This window comes from Brachycentrus maculatus, unplaced genomic scaffold, assembly GCF_059751285.1.
Source record: "Brachycentrus maculatus isolate JH-2025_06_01 unplaced genomic scaffold, ASM5975128v1 h1tg000368l, whole genome shotgun sequence".
NCBI lineage: Eukaryota > Metazoa > Arthropoda > Insecta > Trichoptera > Brachycentridae > Brachycentrus > Brachycentrus maculatus.
In genome coordinates, this window is record NW_028281117.1 from 354,801 (window position 1) to 373,783 (window position 18,983).

Consider the following 18,983-nt stretch of genomic DNA (forward strand, 5'->3'; position numbering starts at 1 on the left):
TTTGTACTACTACTACTACTACTACTACTACTACCATCACGCCGTTTCCGCGCAGGGGTAGGCAGAGAGGATGGAACGCCACACTCTTCTGTCCTGACATACACTCCTAGCCTCCTTCACATCCATACATCTAGTCATACATGCCCTCCGATTACGCAGACTTTTGACACCGCCAGATTTTAGGTTCTGATTGATCTGATCGTGCCAAGTCTTTTTCGGTCGTCCACGTTCTGTTTTCCCTCTCACATTCGCCACATATATTTTCTTAGTCATTCTCTCGCTATCCATTCGCTCCACATGTCCATACCACCGCAAAGAGTTGTTTGTTTGTAAGATGTCCATAATATGTTTAGGGCTGGTGGGCAAGCATTTTTAGACAGAAATGGTGAAGAAATGAAAGTAAAAGCTAATCACCACTGCATGTCAACCGCGGAGAAAGAGTTCATTAATGTCTTTTTGCAAGGCAAACGAATAGCGATTTTCCAAATGACACTGTTCAACGGTAACAATAATTTTCAGGAGGAGAACGAGGTGCCGGATGACGAGATGATAAACCTGATGATATCCCGCTCGGAGGATGAGACGGAGATGTTCAGGAACATGGACATCGAGCGCAAGGCCACCGAGACCAAGTCCCGGCTCATCCAGGAGAGTGAGCTCCCCGACTGGCTCGTCAAGGTGGATGAGGAGGTAAGGCCGCACTCTGAATATCTATACCAAGCATTTACGAGACCGGAAGGTTTGCTCCTAGCACTACTATTGCAGTGCAGTCACAGGTGGACGGTGTTCCATGCTTCTTCTCCGTCTTATTCCTCATTGCTGAGGGTTGTGACCCTTGCAGAAGCAATGACTCTTCTCCAGTTATCCCTTGACTGCGCTGCACGTAGCGCTCCAACCACTGAGGTGCCTGCTGCTGCCTTAATTTGATCGGTCCATCGTGTGGGGATCTTCCTCCCCCTCTCTTTCCCTCCAGGCTACCGATCACAACTAGTCGTTCCAAGCTATCCTCGTTGCCACGCGCAACGTTCCAAAGAACTGAAGAATCCGTCGGGTACAGATATTGGCCAGAGTCAAGCCATGTTCCATGCACACATGGTTAAATCATCAAATTCATATGTTAGGACAACACCCATCCCTCAGAGCATAGAAACATAGAACCATTAAAACATAGTGAACTTTGTCATAATAATAGTACAGAAATATAAATATAAAAAAGTCCTCAGTTTAGAACCATTTTTTCCTGTCCAAGAGTGTGACTGCAACGGGTATTGTATTGAGTTACTCTTAAATATCGCTGCGTTATTTACTAATACAAAGGTTAGGTGCATAGTAAAACAGACCACCGTGCGCCGCCAAAAGGCCATAAAACCGTCCGCATAAGGCAGATGCTGCGGCGGCGCGGCTTATAAATATTTATATATCATCATTATAATATCATCTTTTTAAAAAAAATGTTTCGTTATAAATTTACGTAAATGTATTAGCATTTTTCGTACGTGACAAAAGTGATTTTGTTATACATATTAACGGGATTTCGTTATATAAATGCATTTTTGTATGAAAAATTGGTTTTAGGGAATAAATTTCGTATTTTTTTTCGATATACTTAATTTTTCGCTATATCGCGATTCGTTATATCGCGATTCTACTGTATTCTGTGACCCTAAGCGGCTCCTTATTAGAAATAGGTATCAAATTGCGGTAGAGTGGGTTCGACTCTAGAGTCCGCCACTCTAACCACTGACAGTTGATAATGTGCTCGTGTGACTGTCCCGCCCGCAGCAAGTGTCCAACTGGACGTACGAGGAGGACGAGAGCCTGCTGGGGCGCGGCTCGCGGCAGCGCAAGGAGGTGGACTACACAGACAGCCTCACGGAGAAGGAGTGGCTCAAGGCCATCGACGAGGAGTTCGGGGAGGACGACCCCGACGAGGACGACGACGCCGCCAGCACCGGCTCCACCAAGAAGAAGAGGAAGGGCCGCAAGAGAAGGTCAATACACACACCTAACATACAACAATCAAATATAAACTTTAATTTATGTATTAATTTGAAATCAAACACAGATTTTTTGAGTCTACTAAGTTGTATTTTATTAACAAAAACACTAAAAATTAATATTGTGACAATTGTTTCGCCTTGTTAGGGCATACATTCGTTCGATAATGCCCTAACAAGGCGAAACAATTGTCACAATATTAACTTTTTATGTGTTTTTGTTAATAAAATGCAACTTAGTAGACTCAAAAATAAACTTTAATTTTTTTTCCAAAAATGTTAGTAATATTAGTAAATAACCACTCACCAAGACCGAGTAGAAATACTTTTCAATACATACGAAATATGTATGGAAAAGTATTTCCACCAGATACCACGATCTAAATATTTTTTTGTGCTGGACTCAAGTAACACATCAAAGTTCAAGTAGCCCCGTTCTACGGTACCTAAAATAAAAATAAAAAAAATATATACCTGTCCCATATATGCAAATATTAGAATATGCACTTGTGACCCCAGAATGGGCGGCTGGAGGGTAATTGACGATCCTTTCGGCGGGATGCCCATGGGTATCTGGTTGAAAGTGTTCATGGGTATTTTTATATACCGTATATTAGCTGATTGATTTCTTCATACTTTTGAGTTGTATTTGTGTTTGTGTGGTGTGTAATGATGGCGCGTGTCGCACAGAAGGCAGGAGGAGTCGGACGACGACAGCGTGGTGGCGTCGTGCAGCACGGGCGGCAAGAAGCGGCGCGGCGCGGGCGCGGGCGGGGGCAGCGGCTCCTGCCCCGGCACGCCGGCGCCGCCCGCCGACGCGCGCCTGCTCAAGCGCCAGATGCGCAAGGTCATGAAGCAGGTGGTCGAGTACCAGGACCCGTGAGTACATACTTGCTAAACTACACAATAGTCTAGAGCTGAAGCCCCTTGAGTGAATATATAGATATACCGATAATAGACTCATTTACTTATTTATCAAATCTCTTATACAATGTGCTTATTGTTACGATTGGCGATATCTTCCAGCCAACAAAAATCAGACTGGTAATACAGCTGCTTGACATTACCGAGTAGATAATGCTGATTAGTTTGAGGAGTAGGATAAGGTAAGGAGTTGAAGAGGGAGAAGGTAAGGAATTGTGAATTAATGTATTCGTACCCTTATGGTGCATAGGGCACTACATCATATAAATGCAGTGTTATCTTGATCGTTAACACACGAAGGAAGGTGATCAGCCCTCCACTTCAGGTACCAGTCCAGGGTTATATTGAATAAATATTAAAATGAAAAAATCACTTATTTTTACTAGACCCGCCCTCTGGGAATTGAACCCGGGACCTCTAGAACGGTATTACACTACGGAGGCGGACATTAATGTATAATCATTTATAATTTTATAAGTTGATTTGAGAATCACTTTGCAGTAATATCTATCCATTTTAAATTACTTTTACTCGGGGCTTTTTTTTTAACAAAAAAAGGTCCCTGAACTCACTTCATGTCCAAGCGTTTTACTAAAAAAAATATCATTTAAATAAAATTTAAAGCAACTTTTCCCATCATATTGAGGAATTATATAAATATAGATTGTAATTACGTAACCACAAACATTGTCTCCACTAATTGATTTTGGAAATTGAAAAAAGGTGCCAGAACGCTGTTCCACCGTGTTACATGGAAAAATCCCTGTTTTTACTTGATAAAAACCACTATTTATATAAATAAATATGTAGTAGTATTTACCAAGTAAAACTTCAAATCAATTCTAAAATTATAGAGATCTTGACTTCTAATTTTGCTTTGAAATTTAAGTTCTTCTAAACTTGTGGAGAGGTCAAATTATATATATTTTGTTACAATAAAAAAAATGTATGTTGTTTTTTGTCCATGAAGTTTGGATTCCAGTTCTCTAACATGTTCTGTATCTGCCAGGAATGACGGGCGTCCCTTGTCGGAGCCCTTCATGAAGCTCCCTTCGCGGCGAGAGCTGCCGGATTACTACGATGTCATCAAGCGCCCGCTGGACATCAAGAAGATCCTCGCCAGGATCGAGGATGGAAAGGTGAGCTTCGGAGGAACTCCATAACACAATACAGTCAAGACATTAGTCTTAACACATCTGCTCGCTAATTAGTACTAGGAGCGGGCGTTTTACGTATTCTGCAAAAATTATAAATTTGTTTAGGTGTCAGTATGTCCTCATCATCACTCTCTCTCTCTAGTCTCAATCCTGCGGATTGATCTGTAGCAACGGGGGACATCTCTTTCGCCATTCTCGCCTATTTTCCGAAGTCCTCTTCAGCTCCTCATACGTCGAGCAGCCCATGTCTTGGTATAAGTCGCTTAGGTATTGGCGGCGTGGGCGTCCTCTGGCGTTTATTCCCTCCATCGTCCCCTCTATTATTTTGTGCAGGAACCCTCTTGTCTTAGCACGTGGCCGATCCATTCGGCGCGTCTTTTGGAGATAGCCACGAGTAGGTGCTTCCTTTCCTTGATCAATCGTAGTACCTCGTCATTGGAGATGTGGTCTCTCCAGGATATCCCGAGCGTTCTTCTATAGATGCACATCTCCAACGCATTCAGCCTATTCTTACCTCATCATCACTACTAGATTCATTTTCCAATAATACTTCACCTTCATTGTCCCAAGAACAATCTGATAAATAGTCTGCAAACATTTCATTGTCTAATGCCACCCTGGTTTGGTATCGGAAGCGTAGGACTGGTCATGCTGCCTTCACGTAATTAACGATGAGGAAAACACTGCGGTGATGCATTGCAATGCCCAATGCACCATTGGGTGCGATAAGGGATAAAATAGAGAAAAGGGAATGTTCAATCATCCCTCAATAAACTTTGATTGTTCTCAAATTTGTGTATTTTGAGATAACTTATAATTTACGGTAATTTCATTAGTAACACTATTTTCATTGAATTAAAAAAAACTGTTAATGAGAATGTATCATCTTTATATAAGGGTGATTCAGTCCCAGTACTGCCCTGGCTGTTTAATATTCTCGCCTGTATTTTGTCATTCACTGATTTGGCACTGTGTTCCCGACTCGCAGTACACGGAGATGAACGACCTGGAGAAGGACTTCAATCAGCTGTGCCAGAACGCGCAGACCTACAACGAGGAGGCGTCCCTCATCTACGAGGACAGCGTGGCGCTGCGCGGCGTCTTCGAGACGGCCCGCACGCGCGTCCTCACGCAGCCATCCAACGACCCCAGCGAAGAAGGTAACCAATTCGGTTCTTTGAATACCAATTTAACTTATATTTCCATGACGCAAAACATTTAACAAAAAAGACTTCCATCAAACTGTAATGTAATATAATTTATCAGTATTTGAAGCCTTAAATTTTGCAATTTTCTGTTTTATGATTTACAAAACAACTTCACTATATAGTGATTTTAAGCGCAGGTCTGATCACCTTGTTTGTCTTTTTGTGTAATTAACAATCTAGATAACACAGACCAGCGGTAGACCGTGGAAAACTTGGCATGATAAAATATTTTATATTAATATTATTGAGTCAAAATAATCGACGGGTATGTATGAGGAGATGCGTGAATGTGGAAGAAACGAATATTGTTTGTGCACAGTGGTGTCACATTCTATTCTCTCTGGCTACTCTTAGTTTTGATACAGAAATGAAAAAAATATATTTACACAAAATCTGTTTTATCTATTTTTTTTTCTAACATCAATGGTGCATAGGGTACTAATGTTATAATGATTTTGATTGTTTATTACGTGAAGGCAAAGTGATCAGTCTTACGTTTCAGGCGCCAATTAGTCCAGGGTAATATTTAATAAATATTAGAGTGAAAAATACTGAAACTTATTTTGACACCCCTGGAAAATGTAATTTGCAAAACAAAATTTAAAATCTCATCAAATATATCGTAGCCATATAGGAGAAAGTGACCAAGTGCATTTTTTTTACAAAAATGTGATCATTGACTATTTGGTATCTTACTAGCTTAATATTGCCCTGAAAACATCCCAAAGGATTTTAAACTTGGAAGTATAATATATTGACTTGGTAAAAATGACTAACTGCATTGGTGTTCATTTTCTCGCCAAGCAATAGTGACTTAAATGGCCCTCCTGAACATTTTACGTTTTGGTAGTTGGTCACTTTCTCCTGTATGACTACAATATCAAGTTTTATGTATATTTTTCTCGTAGATGAAGAAGATTCAGACGGAGAATCAAGTCGCTCCGTCAAGATGAAGATCAAGCTCAAGGGGAAAGGGAAGGGCACGCCGGGAAGGAAGAAGAAGGCTGCTAAGAAGTACGTCTCCGAGGACGAGGACTATGAAGAGGATTGAATCTTTCTGCCGACCTAACTTTCCGCATCTCCCTTCAACCCTCTGTTAGTCGCACAGTGGCGGGCCTCACGGCTACTGCGCAGACAAACTCACTAACCTGTCGGCTACGATGGCGAGCCATTATGTTCCCATTTGATGATAATAATTTTGAACGATTCGTGTAGCGTTATTTTCCTAAAATACTACCTCGAAACTTAATCGCGAATTGCGTGATTTGAAAAATTAATTGCCCTGATTTTGTTCTACAGGGACCCTAATATACATCTCCTCGACCAGTTCAACCGTACGGTTCTGTTCAACAACAAGTTATACAAATTCTTTGAACATATATACTATATTCATAAGAGTCCGTCGCTAGCTCTTGCTGCTACTAGGAAAGTGAATCTACTGTAGCAGCAACAGCTAGCGACTGTTTTGATGGTTTTATATTCTACGGAGATTTAGCAAGAGACAAAAGAGTGAGTACAAAACGTCATTAAGGACCTTAAAAATTAGAAGTTTTACGCTGTAGGCCATCATAAAATACATTTTGAAATGCCTCATCTAAAATTAAAGTATAAATGAAAATTTCATGCAAGGAGATACAACGTACAGTAAGTTAAGTTCGTTAATTGGAAATGGAAATTTTGGATAATATTTCAAATCAGGAGATAAAGAAAGAGAAAAATTTTCCTATATAGGCTGATATATAGATGTTTGAAAAGAAATTTATGTATTTTATTGCTCAAATCGACAAAAGCGGTGGAAATTCATAATTTCAGTCAAACATTTTTTTCTTACTTTTTTTTTTACAAATTTCAGCTTAGATATTTTTTTGTACCCAATAGTCGCAAATCAAGTTTGAATTGGTTGAATAAAAAACTGTAAATGTGAAATAAAATAAACCCCAACACGCATTTGTTTTTCCCACTGCCACTAATGGGAGGGTTGACATTTTAGAATTTTGTGTCAAAATTGCCGCAACATTTCATGTGAGCTTCAAACAATCATGTGTTTTAGTTGATGGAAAAAATTTTGACAACGCCGATAAGTGTATAATTGATTCTACTAAACTTTAAAAATGAATGAAGGGTGAAAGTCGCGCAATGAGAAAAAAATTATATGAAAAATGATCATTATTATTATTTATTAGACTCATCTGTCATTCTGAAATGAATAAATTTTTAGAAAGTTTATTATCTCGATACAAAACGTACATCGTTTTAGCAACATAGATATATCTAGATACAATTATGTTTTATAGATGTTGCTAATTCAATTCTTATTTTTCTTCAATGAATCCCTGCTAGATTTTTTAAGACAATTTTTCTAGGAAGTGTGCCGATTATTATTTTATTTTTATCTGAAAATATTACAATTACAATTTTTTTAATATTTTAACCTTCATTTAGTCGCAAAAACATGTGTTCGTTTGCTGCAACAATGATATAATCCAAAAATGTCATTTTTCGCTGTAGAGTGAAGGCTTAAAAAAATCAACATTTTAACCCTAGATATAATTAAATAAATAAAACCCTTATCTGCACCCCAATGGTGCATAGGGCACTGCTTCATATAAACGCAGTGTTATCTTGATCGTTTACATATGAAGGAAAGGTGATCAGCCCTCCGCTTCAGGTACCAGTCCAGGGTATTATTAAATAAATATTAGAGTGAAAAAATCACTTATATTTATTTGACCCCCCCTGGGAATCAAACCCGGGACCTCCAGAACGGTAGCCGAGCGTGCTGACTATTACACTACGGAGGCGGACAAAATGACAACCCTAGATAACTAAACTATATTTGTAGTAACTAAACATCCGTCAGGCGGACTACGCAATTAAAAACGTGAAAATGATCAAAAGTGTTTATTAAAAATAGTAACTGGTTACGTGACACTTAAGTTTGGTTTATTAGGAATGAATGTAAGAGACATTTAACAATAAATCAGTATTCCGTAAACAAAGCCTGGCGGGTGCGGGGTGCAGGGAAGTAAGTGCACTTGACTTGCACCCAGAAGGGCGTCGTCGCCTGGACGAATGTTTAGTTATCCAGGGTTAACCCCAGTCTCTCTAGAGATAAAATTGTGTTTTGTATGACTTTGTATTTTCTTAACTATATAAATCCTTGCTGCAGTAAATGAAAGATATGTTGTAACTAACCAATTGTTATTTGTTAGCTAGAGTTATTCATTAACTGCGCTATAAAATCATTCCGGAATGCCGTGTAACGAGTTCTGTCAACAGTTGTTCAAATGACATCATGCGACTAAATAATGGTTAGAAATGTTGTCAACGATTTTTTTGTAGCAAAGTAAGACTCTGCTTACAGCATTAAATGATGTCACCTCAAATTTAAATCATATTCTATAAAGTTATGAGACACATGACTGCGTGTAAGTATCAAAGCAAGAAAATTAAGTAGTCCACTCGCGAACTGCTTTATGTTAAAAAATTAAATTTTTTAGTCAATGGTGGCAATGGGTAGAAGATTAAATCTTCTACCCATTTGAGCTTTTTTGAGAGAGTTTTTAAAGTGAACTGTATCGACAGTGCCAATCGTGGCATAGCGAGTTTTGCAAGAGTATTGATTTTTCTATTCTATTTTGTTCCTAACTCAATGAGTTTTGGCAGATTATGTTAAACAGGGACGTAAATATTTTTAACTATTTTTCTAATTTTTCAATATAACGTGGTTTGCAAGTGGACTACTCAATTGTGTGAGTTTGGGGGATACCCAATGCTACCGAGTGATATTGAAGCAGCGTCAAGCGGGGTCTTACTGTACATAATTATAAAATACGATATTCTCTAAATAACTATCCTCGTCGGTCGGTGTTGTAAATAAATTATAATATGTATTATTATTGATTTAAGATTACATACTTTATTTTTAAAAGCGTGATTAATTATTATGAGTATTCTAGGGTATTTTTGTATTTATTTATATTTTTTGTTGTTGGATGTTTCGTAGAGACTTGTGGAAACAGAGAATTAGTTGATGAACCCTTTCCCTGGAATGTGTAACAACTAGTATACTTAGCTTATAAATTTAAAATATTTATAAATATCACAAGTACTTGATTCAGATTGTAGGTATTCCTATCATTCAGATTGTAGGTATTATGTCACAAGAAAAATAACTATTTTTTTCTCCGAGGATAGATATTTACAGCAAGTGTCTGCAAGTGTTGACAGTCGAATTTTGGCGAGAAAATTGGTCGGTGCAGGAAATCATCACAAAACAACTCGAAGACTACCCGAACACTACTCGGGTTAGTCAATAAAAACAAATACATAAATATATTTGGGTCGGGCAAATCAATATCACCAAGTAGTGGAATACGATTTGCCCGAGCAGCACTCGGACTCGTCAATGCAAGACAAACTCCTTGCCCGAGTCATGCTCGGGATAAACTGGCAACTGGTGACCTGACATCAGAGAAGCCGAGTTTGTATCTCGGCGCTGAAGTTATATTTTGCTGGGATACACTAAATCATAATTGTCATTATGGTTTTTTATATCTTCATCTAAATAACAGACATGTATGAAATATTAAAATTACAATCTTATGTTGGTCAAATCCACAATTTTTCTGGTTCAATTTGGTTCTGTCCAGATTATTTTTTCCGAGACCAACTGCCATTTTTAGAGTCGGTGACTTATGCCTAAATGGGGACGACATTATCTCAAATTATTCAACTTTACCTCGGTTACTCTCAAGTTATTCAACTTTAAATTTTGTGATAAATCTTTTCCACAATTGTAAACGTTATCCATCTGCAACTGTTTATATAAGATCTACAACAATAAAAATATATAATTTAAGTGTCTGACTTTTATTTGGAAATATTCTTACCCAGCCAGTTACAGCTAATGTATGGGAGTAGGCATGGAGTTTGCTAAAGAAGGATGAAAGTAGACCGAATACACTTGAAATGCCATCTCTCAGACAAATGTGCAGCAAAATAATAATAATAATAATAAATTTGGATAACTTATATAGCGCCATTATCGTAAAAAAATACCTCAAAGGCGCTTCACTGTGAAAATGATTTATGATAAGTTTTATTTTATTTTATTTTTAAAAAATATCTATTTTTCAGTCATCCAGTGAAAGGATGTTTCTGCCAGCGTCAAGTATTATTTTTATTTACAAACAAAAAGAGAATAGAAAATAATAATAACAATACAAAATTTCATAGTTCAAATGCGTTTAGATTTATCATTTTAGAAATTATGCCCGCAATTCTAGAATTAGGTTCAGAAAGAAGGGTGGAGAGTTGGATTCCTGCCCGTGTTAAGTTACTTATAAAGTTCTCCTTCTCTGTTGTCAGCGAAAGACACTGAAAGAATGCATGGTTTGATAATTGATTGATGCGTTGTTCGAATGGTGAAATGAGGAAAGAATGCATGGCTGAGTTAAGCATCATCGATAAAATTAAGAAAGGTGTGTTGAGATAGTTTGAATGTATGAAACAATGAAGAACACTAATAAAATTTGGTAAAAAGTTAATGTTGTTGGAATAATCGGTAGGTATGTATGAGGAGATGTGTGAATGTGGAAGAGGAAAAGATTGTTTGCAAAGACAGAGTGGTGTGACATTATATTCTCTCTTTTATGTATTAATTTTAAATCAAACATAGATTTTTTTGAGTCTACTAAGTTGTATTTTATTAACAAAAACACATAAAAAAATTATATTGTGACAATTGTTTCGCCTAGTTATGGCATTATCAAATGATGACATTCGTTATTCTCTCTGCCTACCCATGCGGTGAAGCGGCGTGATGATTAATCACTTAATACAAAAAATAGATTTTTTTGTCAAAAATTTGAATGTATTTCTTATACAATGAGTTGTATAAAATGGTAATTAAACAATAATTGAGATTGTATGGGACGGGAGCAAGACCAGTTATTAACTAAAAAATTACATAAATATACATATGTAATTGGCTATTGAAACAGCAATATAAAATTACAAAATCCAACAGGGTAAATTAACAATAAAAATAAGATCGCATCAGTGCAGTGCCCCATGCACCATTAGGTGCAGATAAAGATTATGAGAAGAGACAGCTAAATAAAAATGTTTAAACCCTAGCATTATAATTGTTATACTCCGAAATGTCTTAGAGGACAACTTCTAGTATAAATAATGTCACTTACAGTTTTTCTTAAAAGTTGAAAAAACATTTTTAAAAAGAAATAGTTTAAAATGAATAAAACATTAACTTAAAATAATAAAAATTAATTTATATTGGTATAAATGGTTTAGTTGTAAATCAATATTGAGTATCAATCTGCTTAACAACTGGGGTTTTTAACCTACGCATTAAATATGCCACCAATACAGCGTACGTTACATAACAAGGTATGAAAATATCACAAAACATGGCCTTTCCTAACATTTCACATATGTCCATCACTTATTATTATATATTTACATATGTTATTGTATAATTACACAATTATCTCTTTCAGAAACGCTTTTTTTCAAATATTTGTGTTAGATGTGCTCCAAAGAGAAAGAGCAGGGAGACAGTTGCTGACTGATATCAAGGTCTGGAAGGTGTCCTATCTGGGGCATGTGCTGAGAGGAGACAAGTACGAGCTATTGTACCTAATCATAAAAGGCAAAATAGAGGGTCGAAGACAGATCTCCTGGCTCCGGAATGTACGACATTGGACGGGGATGAGGGCCATCGAGGCGCTGTTTAGAACTGCCCGAGACAAGAACAATTACTTTCAATGATGGTCGACGTCAGGGGGACCTGACATGACACACACAGAAGAAGTTGATGAAAAAACCGCCCTACCATAATGTGTGTTAACATTAGTTATTTGGAGCATGGGATAATAAGTTTTCATATAGGCATTCGCGGTAGCTTAGACAAGATGGACATGTAATTAAAAGAAAATTAACATCTTAAAATTAATTTTTAATTAATATTTTACTTAGTAAATATGTACCACTATTTCTTAAAATCTACTGTGACACGTGTTTCCATGCATTCCACATCATTTTTAAACACCGTAAACTAAGTAAAACATTAATTAGAAATGGACAGATTTTACCACAAAGTGACTGCCGAATCAATTAATGAAATCTTAAAATTCATCTGAAGACTGCAAAAATTACATATATTGTTTACACTGTCCACCTGGCTACAACAACAGGGTATACTACAACTGGGAGAAATGACAAAATTTAACCTAAACCTTCAAGCTTCAAGTCGTAACTGCTCTTGACCTCTTGGTTAGGGTCATGTTCTTAGGGTTGATACTTCCCCATAGTACAACATCTTCGATGTAATAGATTCTTACTGACGAGGAAGAGCAAGACGCTTTTAGAGAGATGTGGGGAGAGCAAGTTCAAATTGAGTGGGGAGGATAGCAGCAGACTTCCAGGAAGATCCACCTTCCAGGAGAACACAGTCCTGATTAAAGCAGAAAAAGAAGAAGGTTGATACTGTCAACTTGACCAGTTCTAGTGATGAAACATCTGGGAACAAAAAACTTGTGAAAATCTCCCATTCAAAAATTTGGTAGCTATAAAAAAAAATTAGAAAATTTTGCTAATTTTTGTGTATAAATTACAAAATGCTAAAAATATTTATAAAAAATGCACTGGAAATTTTCAGTCACTAATTGCTTACAATTATTTTAGTTTTAAGTATCATATGACATTTTTAAGGTAGACCATTTCTGTTATTTGATGATTCTTCTATCCAGGCTATCGTTTCTCCGATATTTGATTCCGTGCGTCTTGAGCATGTGCTTGTTGACGCTGGAGCTGTGTATGAAGCGCAGCTCGCACACGGGACACGCGTAGTTCTTCTCCTTGGTGTGCTTCCTCATGTGGCACTTGAGCTCCCCGCGCGTGTAGCACGCCATGCCGCACGTGTCGCACTTGAACGGCCGCTCGCCGCTGTGCCGCTTGAGGTGCGAGTCCAGCCCCTTCTTGAGGTAGGTGCTGAACTGGCAGTAGTTGCACTTGAAGTTCTTCTCGGCCGTGTGCTGGCGGGAGTGGTTGACCAGCTCCACGCGCGTCACGAAGGTCTTCCCGCAGGTCTCGCAGCTGAAGTTGCGGATGTTGTAGTGGCGGTTCATGTGGCCTTCCAGGGTCTTGCGGGACTTGAGCCCCTTGTTGCATATGCTGCAAGTGAACTTGCGCAGTTCCGAGTGCACGCTCTTGTGCGTTTCGTAGGTCTCCTTGTACTTGAACTGCTTCCCGCACTGGGCGCAGGTGAAGTACATCTTGGCGCTGTGCGTCTTGAGGTGGCAGGACAGGCTGCCGGGCTGCGTGAAGGTGCGCGGGCACTGCGGGCAGGCGTAGGGCCGCGCGCCCGAGTGCACGGAGGCGTGGTACTTGAGGCTCTGGCTGTGCTTGGTGCTGTAGGGACACTCGGCGCAGTGGAAGCGCCGCTCGGCCCCGAAGCCGGTCACGTTGCTGGGCCGGCTGCCGTCCTCCCGGTGCATGCGCAGGATGTGCTGCTCCACCGAGGACTTGCTACTTAACGGCTTACCGCATAAATGACACGTAAATTTCTTTCTCGTATTGCCCGTATTATCTTCCCCCTGTTCGTCCTTGCAACCATTAACTCGCCTATCAAATAATAATTCATCATCTATATCTTCTTTTTTAACTGTAACATCCGTTTCGCTATTGAGTTCTAATTCCATTTGTATCGGCTTGGCCGTTTTAACTTTTTTATGTCTTTTGATTTTAGCGACTTTCTTGGGAGGTTCGTATTGTTCTTCGAGACTAACGGGCGCATCATCCGAATCGACGGCTATATTTTCTTCTTTGATTTCGTTCCAAGTCTCTTCTGACGCTCCATCCCCGTGAGAATCCTCACTTGAGTCTTTCAATTCGGACTTGGGAACTAATCCAAATTTTACGTGAAATTTTCTCAAAAGCGAGTCAGAGTTCTCGCATTTGATTCTAAAATGGTCGGCAGTATCCAGTTCTGTGGCGCACTGTTCGCAAATAAACCCGGGAAATCCATCCTCGTGCTTGATTTCGATTCTAGCGCAAAGCATGACTCTCTCGGATATAGATATAGAATTGCGTACTTCGAACAACGACGTGGAATTCAGGGAATTCTCCGACAGACATATTCTACACAGATCATTCAATTTGTGAGAGTTTCTGGTTAGAAAATCTAATTCACGCATCATTTTTTTTTATATAACCAACTCGGTTAACGATTCCGGAAAAACGAAACGCGCATCGATACAGTGGAAATACGTTACACCTATTTCAGTTGTTATTTCCTATAAGTAGACATGTTATTACAACATGAGAAATAGATATAAATTTTCTGAATTTTAGCGATGTATGTAATCAACACACAACCGAAAGCAAACGTCAAAATAAAACATAAACAACGAAAAATAAAGTAAACATACCATAAACAATATATAAAGTTGACCATAGAAAAGGAATTTCTTTTGTTATTGGTCACAGACAATTGCCAAACCGCGAATTTTGAATCTGTAAAAAAATTGGAATAAAAATATATTTAAATATATATTTAGAGCTCATTTCTTATGCAATTCAGTATTCAGATGCTCCCCTGATGAAATACAAAATAAAATATACGAATCAACTTTGAATTCATATATTTTTATTTGTAACTAGCAGTATCCGGCCACACATTGCTGTGAATGGAAGAATGAAAGAAAATAGAAAGGACACTTTTTATTAATTACCTAGCGTCCAAGTAACTCTGAAAGCTAGCTACGGCTTATCATGATCCTACTCAGGCTTCAACTTTTAAGTTTTATAGCCTAGTGGATTTACTCTTTTTGTAAAGTTACTATAATTTCATGTGATTCATGAGTGAAAATTCTAGCCAAAAACACTCGCTCATTTTAAATACGTATAATTTCACAAAAACATTAAAAAATTATGCTACAAGAATGTAATAGTAAACCCTGAAAATGACATTTATGATAGCAGCTCTCAAGAAGCATGCTGTACACCATCAGCAATTTTTAGTATTGCGTATGTTTGTTGTTACATTGGACAGATGGCACTAAAGTTGCGGTAAAAATGCTGTTTGAAAAATAAGTACAGTCTTTCTGTCACCTGTTACATTTGTATTTATTCATTTATTAAAAACACTCATTTTCAAATGCAATAATGTGTCAACATTTAGCAATTGATGATTAGTTATTGGAGATTTACGCTGTTGAACAAATGAACATGAACATTTTTGTTCAGTTAATACATTTTTTTCTATTTTTCCCATCCTATTTCACTTGCAGACAAGACTTTGGGGGCTCTAGATAAACAAAAACAAAAATACACTTTTAAAATTTAATATTAGATTTTTGTCAGACCTAGGGATTAAAACTTCTAGTATAAAAGGCCTGTACGTTGGCGGGCTAATTGATGATCACCAACACACTTGGACCTGCCGCCCCCCTTGACGAGCCCGCCCATTCCAGCCGCCCGCACACAGACGCTACTTAATCATAAGATAGCTAAGTGTAATATTAAGTTAAGCGTGTTGCCTTCCTAGGCGCAATGTAAGTATTTTATAGATATGTAAGTATGTACATAGATATAAGAATAAACAAGTAAATTCACTACCTGAGTAAAATCAAGAACTAAAATCATACACCTAAGTAACTTCACTGCTAAGAATCAATGCTTAGAATCAATGAAATGTATAAACACATGCCTCTAGCGAGATAGCAAGTGTTTTTGCCTAGAATTTTCACTCATAAATTACATAAAATTATAGTAACTTTAAACATAAAGAGTAAATCCACTCACAAGTAGGCATAGGCTATGAAACTTTTAAAGTTGAAGCCTGAGTAGGGACATGATAAACGGTGTTGCATAAGCCGTAGCTAGATTTCAGAGTCACTTGGACGTTAGGTAATTAAAAAAAAAGGGCTAATTGATGAGATGCATTAATTTCAAAATCAAACAACAATTGAGAGAGAAGGTGGTTTATTAAGTAACTTATTTGACAAATCGTCTATCCTTGTGGTCCTGAACTCTGTATTTGATTCCGTGTAACCGTCGCATGTGCATGTTGACGCTGGAACTTTGCGCAAACTTAACTTCGCACACCGGACAGTGGTAGTTCTTCTCCTTGGTGTGCGTTCGCATGTGTCTCTTGATGCCTCCGCGATAGTACGCCGTGAAGTCGCAAACATCACACGTGAACTCTCTGTTGCCCGTGTGGCGCTTGATGTGCATTTTCAGCACGGACTTCAAGCGCGTACGAAACTTGCAAATGTTACATTCCAGGTTTTTGATTGGATTATGCTGCTTCAGATGGTTTGTTAGCTCCGCGCGCGTTACAAATGTCATACCACATATATCGCAGTTATAATTTCTTATATTCAAGTGCCGGTTTGTGTGTTGGTTGAGACTGTAGCTGGTTTTAAAAAACTTTTCGCATCGAGTGCAGGGGAATTTTTTTACTGTGGAATGTACGACTTTGTGCCGCTCGTATCTGGCCTTGACCTTGAATTGCTTGCCGCATTCCGGGCACGTGTAGTAGGTCTTGTCGCTGTGGGCGGTGCGCGTGTGGCTGATGAGGCTCCCGCGCTGCGTGTAGCTGAGCCCGCAGACCTGGCACACGAAGGGCTTGGCGCCGGAGTGCGTGTTGAGGTGCGACATCAGGTTGTGGCGACGCGGGGTGAGGTAGGGACACTCGGGACAGTGGTAGCGCTTGGTGGGACCGTAGCCTGTCACAGTGCCGACCCTTCGCTTTCTATCCTCTCCGTGCATGGCCTTCATGTGCTTGATAAGAGAGTATCTATTAGAAATTGGCTTACCGCATTCGTTGCAAACAACTTTACCCAACTTTTCTTCTTTAGCTTCGGAAATCTCTGTTTCGCTTTCAAAATTTAACATCATGTCGATTTTCTTTTTTTTCTTAGAAGTTTTCTTTGATTTTATGATTTCTGCTAATGAAAATTCAATAGGAGATTGAGTTCCCGTTTCATCATCAAAATAATCTTCATCTTCGGATTTGACCGTCTGCTCTAGTAATATTTCTTCTTTAACGACCCCCTCCAAGGATTCATCTTCTACCGTTTCCTTCACATCTTTGATGGAGAAAGCGTCTGAATAAAATTTCTTCAAGAGTAGATCGGAATTCTCGCATTTAATCCGAAAGCTGTTGGCCGTCTCCAGATCTCCCAAACACTGATGACAAATGATTTCAGGTAGGCCATCGTGATTCTTAATCTCGACCCTCGAACACAGCATCACCATTTCGGCGAAAGATATAGTTTCCTCAATGTCGTACAGACATTTTGATTGCTCGATGCTTTCTGATAAACAGATGCGACATATAGATTGCAATTTTTCTGTATTATTTAAGAAAATGTTCATTAAATCTATTTCGATCGTCCGATTAACCGAAACATCTACTTTGGTATCCATGATGATAATTTTATAATACCATAAGATTTCATAAATTATATTACATAATATGAAATATTAGACACGAAAATGACTGATAAAAGTATCGGATTGTTATCTTTAATTTCGAAAAAACAGGGCGGTATCATTTATACATAATACATAAAAAAACACATCCCAAAAACATCAAAATTGATCGACCCAGTCGAACTGTCAAAGCAGAGAGCTGTCAAACGTCAAACGCAACAATAAACAATGCTTACTAACCATAGGGAATTGAAACATATTTTCTTGACTGACGAATTAGGGAATGGGTAGGTAACACCTAATAATAATTTTCGATAATTCATATTGCACCATTTTCGTAAAATACTAGCTCAAAGGCAGATGTGGAATATGCTATGAAAATGAAAATGATAGATAAAAAAATATTAATGAAAATCGTCGTCAATCGGCTAAATCTGAAGGGGGGAAAGTGGATGTGGAGGTAGGGCCGCCGTATAATTACGACTTTTCGGTTTTCTTGGGCTGAAGCATGACTAAGATGTAGGGCAGGACTCAGGTATATACTATCTAAGTACCCATGTAGGCGGCCCTCGATATTTGCACAATTTGCTATTTGCCAACACAGTTGTTGCTACAATTAAACATTATTATATAATAATATATAAGAGCGGTAATCCATCAAAACAATTGAAAGAGAAGGTGGGCTTTCACTAAAATGTTTTTGAAGAAATTAGAATGTACGGCACGCAAATTACAAAAAAAAGGACTCTACATTGACTATTTTGGATAAAATTATGCCCAAAAATGATCCGCGTTCATCTAAAACCTGAAAAATCTCAGGAAAATATCACACATTAAATAATTTCAATGATGATAAAGTAAACTTGAACGTCAACAACAAATATGTTAGTAAATTAATCAAATTTCATTTGGAGCCTTTGTTCAATAAATACCTGATTGAACAACAATATGCAAATAAGATAGGATATGAAGGCGAAAAAGAGGTGTAAATCGTAAATATTTTGACTGTAAAAGAAATATGAACGAAGCTTTCATGCAATTTCATGAAATTTATCAAGGACGAATGTGATCCCAATACAGAAAGTTTATCTTATATACGTAGAGCAATCGAAAAAGACACGGAATGAAGATGGCATAAAAAAGATTTCTGAGCCCTTATTCTTTCCTAATCATATTTTGTATTTTTATATGTGATTAATAAATAAATATAAAACTGATAATACTCATCTTTTTGG

The 18,983-nt window shown here is 38.0% G+C and overlaps 2 protein-coding genes across 5 annotated transcripts in view; one reads left to right on the forward strand and one right to left on the reverse strand.

Annotated features, from left to right (window-relative positions):
• Positions 1-7,224, forward strand: part of brm (ATP-dependent helicase brm) — a 28,696-nt gene extending 21,472 nt beyond the window's left edge. For 2 of the 4 annotated variants that reach the window (XM_088269923.1, XM_088269926.1), the window contains exons 21-26: positions 520-690; positions 1,783-1,991; positions 2,688-2,876; positions 3,931-4,060; positions 5,067-5,238; positions 6,195-7,224. In XM_088269923.1, coding sequence (XP_088126049.1) covers positions 520-690; positions 1,783-1,991; positions 2,688-2,876; positions 3,931-4,060; positions 5,067-5,238; positions 6,195-6,337 — 1,014 coding nt within the window. In that variant the 3' untranslated portion in view covers positions 6,338-7,224. The remainder of the gene's footprint in view (positions 1-519; positions 691-1,782; positions 1,992-2,687; positions 2,877-3,930; positions 4,061-5,066; positions 5,239-6,194) is intronic. The other 2 variants (XM_088269924.1, XM_088269925.1) reach the window with 2 other exon arrangements.
• A 5,680-nt stretch (positions 7,225-12,904) lies between these two features.
• On the reverse strand, positions 12,905-17,869 carry LOC148303459 (uncharacterized). Its single transcript, XM_088269953.1, has 2 exons — positions 16,309-17,869; positions 12,905-14,507 (listed from the first exon to the last, which is right to left on the reverse strand). The coding sequence occupies exons 1-2, from the start codon at positions 17,740-17,742 to the stop codon at positions 13,035-13,037; spliced, it is 2,907 nt and encodes a 968-aa protein (XP_088126079.1). The 5' UTR covers positions 17,743-17,869; the 3' UTR covers positions 12,905-13,034.
• Between the last annotated feature and the right edge of the window lie 1,114 nt (positions 17,870-18,983).

Excerpts from the sequence above, each read along its gene's own strand:
- LOC148303459 (XM_088269953.1), bottom strand. The coding sequence starts at position 17,742 with ATGGATACCAAAGTAGATGTTTCGGTTAATCGGACGATCGAAATAGAT. Across the intron at positions 14,508-16,308 it reads AGGATAGACGATTTGTCAAA|ATGATGCGTGAATTAGATTT; the intron begins TAAGTTACTTAA and ends ATATAAAAAAAA.